The sequence below is a fragment of the Amphimedon queenslandica genome, unplaced genomic scaffold, assembly GCF_000090795.2.
Source record: "Amphimedon queenslandica unplaced genomic scaffold, v1.1 AMPQUscaffold_13492, whole genome shotgun sequence".
Classification (NCBI taxonomy): Eukaryota; Metazoa; Porifera; class Demospongiae; order Haplosclerida; family Niphatidae; genus Amphimedon; species Amphimedon queenslandica.
In genome coordinates this window covers 22,533-31,998 of record NW_003546272.1, presented here as the reverse complement: position 1 = coordinate 31,998, position 9,466 = coordinate 22,533, and the positions used below count along the sequence as shown (strand labels likewise).

General features: G+C 38.3%; 2 protein-coding genes and 1 long non-coding RNA gene across 3 annotated transcripts; 2 read left to right on the top strand and 1 right to left on the bottom strand.

The window, feature by feature from the left end:
• Positions 1 to 193: 193 nt before the first annotated feature.
• On the top strand, positions 194 to 631 carry LOC109580409 (uncharacterized). Its single transcript, XR_002184232.1, has 2 exons — positions 194 to 293; positions 337 to 631. It is a non-coding gene; the product is annotated as an uncharacterized LOC109580409 (long non-coding RNA).
• Positions 632 to 978: 347 nt separating this feature from the next.
• Positions 979 to 2,929, top strand: LOC100639687 (WAS protein family homolog 1-like). The gene is made up of 5 exons (XM_019993498.1): positions 979 to 1,265; positions 1,361 to 1,574; positions 1,685 to 2,173; positions 2,220 to 2,306; positions 2,360 to 2,929. Exons 1-5 carry the CDS (start codon positions 1,029 to 1,031, stop codon positions 2,743 to 2,745), a joined length of 1,413 nt encoding a protein of 470 aa, XP_019849057.1. The 5' UTR covers positions 979 to 1,028; the 3' UTR covers positions 2,746 to 2,929.
• LOC109580413 (telomerase-binding protein EST1A-like) lies at positions 2,919 to 9,404 on the bottom strand. The gene is made up of 18 exons (XM_019993497.1): positions 9,042 to 9,404; positions 8,845 to 8,996; positions 8,556 to 8,707; positions 8,002 to 8,108; positions 7,531 to 7,609; positions 7,045 to 7,173; positions 6,835 to 6,999; positions 6,727 to 6,788; positions 6,190 to 6,371; positions 5,204 to 5,480; positions 4,839 to 4,918; positions 4,657 to 4,790; positions 4,028 to 4,321; positions 3,908 to 3,970; positions 3,707 to 3,860; positions 3,512 to 3,572; positions 3,320 to 3,440; positions 2,919 to 3,260 (listed from the first exon to the last, which is right to left on the bottom strand). Exons 1-18 carry the CDS (start codon positions 9,347 to 9,349, stop codon positions 3,063 to 3,065), a joined length of 2,718 nt encoding a protein of 905 aa, XP_019849056.1. The 5' UTR covers positions 9,350 to 9,404; the 3' UTR covers positions 2,919 to 3,062.
• Between the last annotated feature and the right edge of the window lie 62 nt (positions 9,405 to 9,466).

Here is a 9,466-nt window from a genome sequence, read left to right as displayed (position 1 = left end):
GTCTTTTACAGCAAGGTTCAGCTTCAGCCATTGTATGATATGGATTTCTATAGTCGAAACAGTGCCTAACCTGACACACGTGAATACACATGTGCATTCACTTGTGTCACGTGAATGCACGTGTGTACCGTATAGCTTCAAATTTTCGTCAATCAAAATTATTTTTGTCCAAACAAAAAAATTATAGAGGCGTGGTGTACCACACCTAGTAGTAGCATAGATATTAGAGTAAATATCTATGGTAGTAGTAGTGGTAGTACTAGCAAGATATTCTTTCACAGTAGTATGATGAGGTAGGAACTGCTCCCGTGTCTTTGAATTATTATTTAATTCCAGACCTCTTCCCTCAGGGGAGCCTCCGGCTATCGCTTGATGACTTTGAATAAACCAAAAACACAATGCTTTGAATGGCAATATGATTGACCTACTAACAACTGATATGAAGCATACAATCTGCACAGTTATGCTTTTTAAATTTGTTTCTTTCACTTTTACAAACTACAACACAGTCATAATGATAATTATAAAAATGATAATTGTAATTATATATTAATAGTCTAATTTGACACCTTTAGTTATGTCTTATACTTTTTCAAAATATTTAGTACTAATAAATCCATTCTCATCTCCTGAGCATAATATCACATTGTTTGCTGAGCGATAGAACAATAAACCACCTGAAACAAAACAACATTCGCTCATCAAAAGGACATCATAATTAGGGTTCCCCACAGGATTTTAGCATAGTGCTCAAGGTGAAGAAGCAGCTAAAGAAAACTTTGATAGAAACACATTGGGTGAATTGAAGAATGCTCTTTATTTCTCAACTGTTAAGGCCCTTACTCAACCAAATGTGCATCATTCCAAACTATAGACATGATCAACTGATCATTTTTGATACAAAAACCAGTGCATTTTAAGAGTATTTTTGTTTTTACAGTATTTATAGCATTTATTATGCGTGGGTGGCTGACTCAAGCGAAGGTGTGGTCACGTGAGAGGTGTGGCTGGTTTGAAAGGAGGCCAAGATGTCCTCCCAATCCTATCACGTCCCAGTAATTCTCCCAGACATGAGGAAAGAGGAGTCCATCAGGCAGGTGGTGGACGCCCTGGAGTACCTAGATGCTGTTGCTAATGATATATTCAGTCGGATCAGCTTTCGTGTAGGAGAGAACAGAGACCAACTGATAGCCATTAACGAGAGGATCAACGTGGCACAGGCAAAGATAGACCGGATAAGGAGCAGCAGTACCAAAGCAACTCAAGTGAGGCAACCAGGAAAATGTTATGTGTAATTTGCGACACTATTGCTACCAATTATAAATAGTTCCGTCTCATATTTTAATTGTTTTTATTTTAGGTTTTTTGTTCACCAAAGTTTCCCGGTGCCACAAAACTCACGGACTATCACACCGTGTTCCAAGACATTGACCCGCGTCTTCAACATGTCCGAAAGAACCGTAACCCAATTACCCTAAGACTCCAAGAAGTCACTAAGGACACTATAGTTGATAAGGCCAAACGCCACCGTGGGCCATCACTCCATAAAAGCACAAAGAAAAAAGCAAGAGAAGGTACGAGAGAGAGAGAGTAATAGTGTCATTAATGTACTTTTTGCTTCAATAGAAAGTAATAATTGTTTATTACTGGGCCACCTACGTTTAAACGGTGTTTTATGGTATAGGTATATCAATCGAAGACTCTGATGTCCTTGGGGAAGGTCTTGGCTCTCTCCCTCGTCACCTTCCCTCCGTCTCCTCTCTCCTTCTCTTTAACTCATCGGAGAACCCTTATCGCAAATACGTCCTCCTGGATCCACTGGAAGGAGTCAAAGTGAAGACTAGAAAGAAAGAGGAAGACACGGATGAGATACACGAGGCTCCCTCTAGTATACTCCATGGGGAGCAGCTGGAGAGAGCACCACAAGACAGCACCATATACCAGCCTGTCATGCCTGATCTCCCTGAGCTTGAAGTGCCCATGTCACTCCCTTTCCTCTCTCATATAGCTGATGATATTACGTATGATGATGATCGAGGTCCTTCTATAGCTCCTTCTATGGCCAATGTTCCTGATCTGCCTGATCTTGCTGGACCCTCCATCACTGATACACCTGTTAGCACTGATCCTTCCGGTGCTCCTCCTCCTCCCCCTCCTCCTCCTAGCGGAGACAGTCAGTTTTGTACTTATCATTATTATTATTTATTATTTTCCTTTAGCTGGTGGAGGTGCTCCTCCTCCTCCTCCCCCTCCCCCTCCTCCCGAGCCTATTGCTACCATGCCAACACTTCCTTCAATTAATTCAGGTAATCAGGATACCTTAGTATATTGTAGTATATTTCATGGCTTCTTGTTACAGATGATGATGATGATGATGAAGGTACTCCTCCTCCTGGTGACGCTGGCGGTACAGGTGATGGTAGGGCTGATCTAATGGCCGCCATACGTAAAGCAGGAGGAGCAGGTAAAGCTGGCCTTAAAAGCTCCAAGGATAGGAAGACTGCTCGTAAAGCAAAAAAAGAAGAGGAGATTGCACAATCGTCACCAGGCGACCTCTTGGGTGACCTTTCGGCAGCTCTCGGTAGACGAAGGAAAGCAATGAGTGGGCGGGACAAGAGAGACGACCCTCCGCCCAGCACTGGGGGAGGGAGCATGATGGATAAGGTAGCAGCCATGATACCGCCACCACCTCAACCAGGAGGAGGCGATGATAGTGATGGTGACCAGGAGGGCGAAGATTGGTAACTGTTGTCAACTAGTAGGATTCATTATTGTTGTTGTATTAATTATTGTGTGTACTCTTGTTATTATTATTGCTATTTTATTATTATGCTGTTGATTTCGTGTTTTATTATTATTATTATTATTATTATTATTAATGATAGTATTATTATCTGTATAAAAACTTTATTATTAAATTTTGTGACAGAAAAATAATAATAATATTATAAGAACTGTTGTGTGTTTACTAAAAAATATAATTACATTGAAGTGAGTTTTTAAAAACAGGTTGAGGGTCGGGGGGGGGGGGTTATTGTCCTACCATTAATATCACGGCATTATTAGGAGGAGAGCATGGCAACAAACTGATCGATGCTACGTACAGGGATACGACTGACGTGAGATTTAACTCGTAAGTTACGATCATCGGTTAACAGTACAACCGAATGAAGAGGAGAGAGGGAGGGAGAAGAAGTAGGAGCGTCAAGACGATTGTGAAGAGCAACACAGGAGGAAAGAATAATATCATCATTACAAGACTAGAGGAAATAAAAAAGAAAGAGATCAAGCTGGTTCCCTCCTCTATGGTTTGTCTCACCTGATCTTGTATGGACTCAGAGGTGGTCAGTAATGAGGAAAGGATGCTACCTTGAGAAGTGAGAGCTTTTAGACGAGTGCTGCCGACCGAGAGCTGCTCCTTAACATAAGTCACAGCATCCCTGAGACAAAGGGAGAGCCAATTAAGTACTGTGTGTGTGTGAGTGTTGTGTAGTATGATGTGTACTCTTACAATGATGGCTTTGAACGCTTTGGATCACTGTCTTTACTTAATCCTTCCAATTCGCCGATAACTAACAACAAAAATAACAATAAAAACATCAATAAAAACAACAACAACAACAACAACAAGAACAGTACAGTAACAACAGTTACAGAAATACAATAACAACAATAAAAAGAATTAACAGTACAAGTCCTGACTCACCAGTGAGTGGTATTGCTATTACAAAGTGGCCAGACTCCAGTATAGCCATCAGTTGCTGGAATGAGTCCACGAAGCAGTTAGTATCAGGTATGAGGTACTTTGGTTTAACAGTGACCTCATCAGAATGAGTGCTCTTAGCTTTGTCTATCAGAGACTGAGAGAAGAGAGTGAGACTAAGTTTGGATTGGACAATGGGCTAACTTTAGCAGCTGATTTCTGTTCCTCGTGTACTTGTAGTTGCTGAGCAAGACGATCCTTTTCTTTCTGATAAAGAGAGAGAAAAGGAATAAATACAGTACATCCTCAATACATATAATTAACCTTTAATTTCTCAATTTCTGTTATTTGACCAGTAGGAGCTTCATCAATGGTATCTTCTTTATTATTAATTTCATCCTTCACCACTTCCTCCTCCTCCTCCTCCTCCTCTTCTTCTATTAAAGATGGCTTCCTATCGTTATTCTCTTCAGGTATAGTACATGAAGTAAGTGACCCAAAGAGGACAGAGAGTTCATTAGACGAGGAATCATAAAATAAGAAATGCTGTAGAGAGGATCTACTGGTAACCTCATATTGTAGTAAGGAGAGGCGAGAGAGAGACTGGAACAGTATTTGCTGAAGAAAAAAAGGAGAAAGGATATAAAATAATAATAATAATAATAATAATAATAATAATAATAATAATAATAATAATAATAATATGTGGTTGAGCCGCTCCCCTATTCTTCCACCCGACGTGGATGGGCAGGTCTGACTCTTTCTTCTTTCCTTATTATTAGTCTTTTCTTAATACATGTATAGTTTCTTTGGTTTATTTTTATTTTATTTTTTCCTCATAGGGCCTTCCCTCTCCTTTCCCTTTTTTGTTTTTCTCTATTATTAGCTCTAATTAGTTTTTGTTTTTGGGTTCAATAATAATAATAATAATAGTAATAATTTTAAACCATTACTTCTTGAATGAGTTGGTTTAGATCAGGGGTAATGAGGGTGTCCTCATAAGACAAGTTAGCCAAACTGGTCAAACAGGAAAACCCAGCGAGCATCTTATCCTCCCAGTACTTGGAACAACTCAATCTACACGAACCTGTCAAGAGAATAATAGGTCATGTGATCAGTAGGGGGCGTGGCTTACTTGGAGGAGGAATACGCAGGGGTAAGAATGACTGGGTCTTATTGATCAGGGACGACAACTGACCAAAAAATGTGTGAAAACTAAAAAATAAAATAAAAATACAAAAATAATATAAAAATTAAAAATATAATAAAATAAATTAAAATAAAAAATAAAACAAAAAATAATATAAAAAATAATAAATTATAAAAATAATATAAAACTAAAATAAAATAACAAATAAAATAAAAATATAAATTATATATTTATAATTATAATGAATTTTTATTATATTATAAATTAATTTATAATTTTATAAAATATAAAATATATAATTCATGTATATACATGTACATATAGTGTGCACCACATAATTAATTCCTTACTATTTCAAGAGGTCGTTTCTCCCGAGGAGTGGCTCCCATATTTTGACGTGGGTCGATACCCAGTTAAACCACACCCTCAGCGAGGGGACAGTCACTGCAAGATTAACAAGGAGCCGACTCAGACCAGGGTCATCAAGGACCCCGCCCACCATCGCCGTGGAAACGGGCTCTTTGTAAGACGCTAGTAGAGAGTGACTTGAGTTCAACAAAGAAATAATGAACTGAAGAGAAAGACAGAGACTAAGAGACAGGGTGACAGTTTGAGAATGAAGATCATCTGGAGAGAGAGAGAGGGGGGGGGGGAAGGAGAGAAAAGAGAGAGGGAGAGAGAGAAAGTGTGTGTTAATGAATTAGTAAAGCAGAAAATGAAAGAGATAATAATTATCAAAATAAATTCCATTAAGCTGGTATCCTCAATAGAAAATAGTACACACACAGTGTGTGGGGAATTATTATATCAATAGCATGGTACTACATACACACATCAGAGCTAAATGAAGCAGTAATAACATGTACATGTACATGTACACAGGTTTCCCACAAAGCATGCTAAGTGAGCTAAACAGCATGAGCTTCATGAGCTGACAAGTACTATGATACAGTACATGGCATTTGGAGCAACTTTAAAAATTCATAAAAAAATCCAAATTTGATGGGAATCAGCTTAACGTTGATACAGAACATAAAAAACATGTATACATATCGGAAAAATTGTTAAAATTGAGAATTCTCTCTTTGTAATTTTTTGTCGAAATACCCTGTACCATTATACAGGACTCTCTTGCCCAAATTTTTTAAACGACTTGACAATCCACTGACAAGATGAGAACTATACCAAAATTCTGTGGGAAACTCTGCATGTACATGTGCACGTACATCTAAATGTACATGTACATGTACATGTACAATTGTACATGTACAAAAGGAAGGTTCCCTTACAGTACCCACAGAAGGCGAGGGAGGGGAAAGCAGAAGTAAAACGATACCTTTATTCTGGAGGATATGATGAATGGTTGAAATGTTAATGGTTGTCATTTTCAGTATCTTTGAAGCATCTCTACTGACAGAGGCCACCAACTGGTGCTCCTTCTCTTCCTCGTTATTATTTATTAAATAACTGTCCAACAAAGAAATCATGTTAGACAGTACAAGTGGGAACTCCTCAATCCTAAATAGACAAAATAATTATTTAAAAAAACAACAAATAAAGTTAAAATATTATTCTAAGCGTTTTTATATCAAGGCAAGCATCATAAGCTTGCTGCAAGTTTATATTATAGCAATGATGAGACAAAATGAAATTGAAAATGTTATGAGGATGTCCCTAAACAGTTAAAAGTAAATAAAAGACTGTTTAACTTTGATCGTATCTTTACCTCTCAACTTTGACACTATGTACTGCCCCTTCTCTATTAACTTCCTCCCTCCCCCCCCCCTCTCTCTCTCTCTCTCTCTCTCTCTCTCTCTCTCTCTCTCTCTCTCCCTCCTTCCCTCTCTCTCTCCTCCCAGTACATTATACTGACCCAATTTTAGTGAAAAGTTTACTGTGGGCGAACAAGAACTGATTGGTAAGTCTCCTTGACAGCTGCAATACACAACAACTTGTAAGCTAAAAAACCAATCACACGTACCTCAGGAAAGTCCAACTGAGACTCCTCCTCTTTCTCTCTCCCGTTTTCAGTTGAAGACACCAGCTTGTCATCTCTTCCAGGCATGATCCATACCTCCCTTGAGTGGCTTTCATCATTCTTAGTGGGTGTGAATTTGTTTGCAGCTTGCTGCTTTTTAAACTCATCCTGTAATTACATGGTAAAAGTGGGCGGGGTTAGTTTGACCCCCACCTTAGCAGAGGTAGATATTTTCTTTGCCGTCTCGTCCAAGAGGCCAATGAGGCTATCATGAGCCGAGAGAAAAGAGTTCTTAGTCCAGAGACTGCGGCAATAATAATAAACAGCATCTAATCTCCTGTGCTATATAATAGAGAGAGAGAGAGAGAGAGAGAGAGAGAGAGAGAGAGAGAGAGAGAGAGAGAGAGAGAGAGAGAGAGATGAAGAGATAAAGTCTTCAAATGATCTTTCATGATTGTAATCTAATCACAATTTTTATATTAAACAATGTGCAATTGAAAATAATCATTACAAATTCTAATCATGGTTTTTAAAATTTGGCTTCAACTACATGTACATACACTTTTGCTACATGTGTACATGTACATTATTGACGTCCTTATGCTGCATGTATGTACAAGCACTGTACATGTAGTCATGTACATGTACATGTATGGAAAAGGCTTTCAGATTAATAGCATTTAAGTTGTATAAACTAACTGAATTAATGGCAATCACTGCTAACTGATTGTATGGTTTTCCGTCTCTTGGAATGAGATCGCGAGACTTTAAATAATACCTAAAAATATAATAAAATTAAAATGCATTAATCTATTGCATACCCTTGTAGGCATACACTTATAATCAACTTTTAAAAATCATTAATTAGATTATAATAGATGATTTTGACAAAGACAGACATATCAGTGTGTGATGGGTAGACATGACAAGCGAGAATAGAATAATAATAATTAAATCACAAAATATCACCAAAAGCAATGCAAAAAACTATGCAACCATAGTAATGAATTATGTGAAACATTTGTAGTATTGCTCCTGTTAACAAATGTTAAGCAGCTGTTCAAGTAATGTCTTCACAAGTCCAGGAAGCAAATTAGAGAGAGAGGGAAGGGAGGGAGGGAGGGAGAGAGAGAGAGAGAGAGAGAGAGAGAAAGTTTTTAGTAGACTAACATTCTAGGTTTAGACCAATCTGGTGTCTCCTTCAATTCCTCAGTGTATCTATTCAAATCACCAATGGAAAGGTAGCAGTGATGAATGAGATTCACAGCCAACCTAACCTGTACACACAACCACAAACACATAATAATAATAATAATAATAATAATAATAATAATAATAATAATAATAATAATAATAACAGAGTAAACTATTATGCAATATTATTATTGTTTCTATAGCAAAATGCTGTCATGATTATAAATGCACTATGATTACTGGAACTAATGTGTGGGGACAAATTGTGTAGTGGAAACAGGCGGCATCGCATTTTACACAATCAAAATCAAATTAGTGGGAGTAAACAGTGAACTATTTACTCAAAATGTTTTCAATTTTAAATCAAATTTCCAAAGCCGGTCCCAGGGTTGAAAAAATACATAAATAAATCAAATTAGGAAAATTAATGCAATTACATCCAGTAAGACACTTCCGAGTACATGTACATGTGCTGTACATGTACATGTGCTGTACATGTACATATACATGTACATGCATAGCTCAATTACCCTATTCCTTTCAGTTTTTGAATCAAAAGTGAAGTTCCCGTCACTTATAAATTTCTGAAGATCGAATTGATACGTCTTTTGACAGACATTGATGAGATCAGAGTAGAATTGAGAAGAGTTGGTTAAGAATGACTCTAAATCAGCTACCATGCCTAGAGAGAGAGACAGACAGACAGAGACAGAGACAGAGACAGAGACAGAGAAAGAGAGAGAGGAGAAAAACAAGAAAGAACGAAGAAGAAAAAAGACATAAAATGGTGTTTGTTACATAAAACAATGAGTCACCCACTTGTCTTCACAACGCTGGTCTGTGACTGCTTGCAAAACTTTCTCAGCCTATCCAGTATCTTATAATGACAGGACTTCCAGACCCTAACGGCTACCTCCTCCTTAAACGAAGGATCCGATAAAAGCTCCTTTGTCTTTGACTCCATCGTACGACTGAAATAGGCGTGGTTAGAGTAGGCGGGGCCAAAGAACACTTACCATATTTGAAGTACTTGTTCGAGCTGATCGGAAGAGCCAGCCCACCTGGAGCAGAGTCTATCTAATCGTCTCTCATTACTCAACCAGTCGATCCATTTCTTGTTCCCTTTTGGGTCGGGCTGAGACCCCTTCTCCCAATTAATGCCCACCTCTCTAGCTTTGGGGCTGGAACGAGGGAATGGTCTCGATCTGGCGTCGTCAGAGGACGAGGAGTCATAAGGGACTGCTCTCGCATGTCTCTTTCTCTCTTGTAGCTGCTGGTAGGACATCGAGAGGACGGGAACGTCCTCGCTCGAAGAAGATGCCATAATTATTTTTGCACAGGCCAGGAGCCCGCCCACTTTGTTATTAATTAACTAATTAGCCTGCTTATTAATGAATAATTAATTAGCAATATCTCGCGCATGCGCATTAGAATTTCCCTC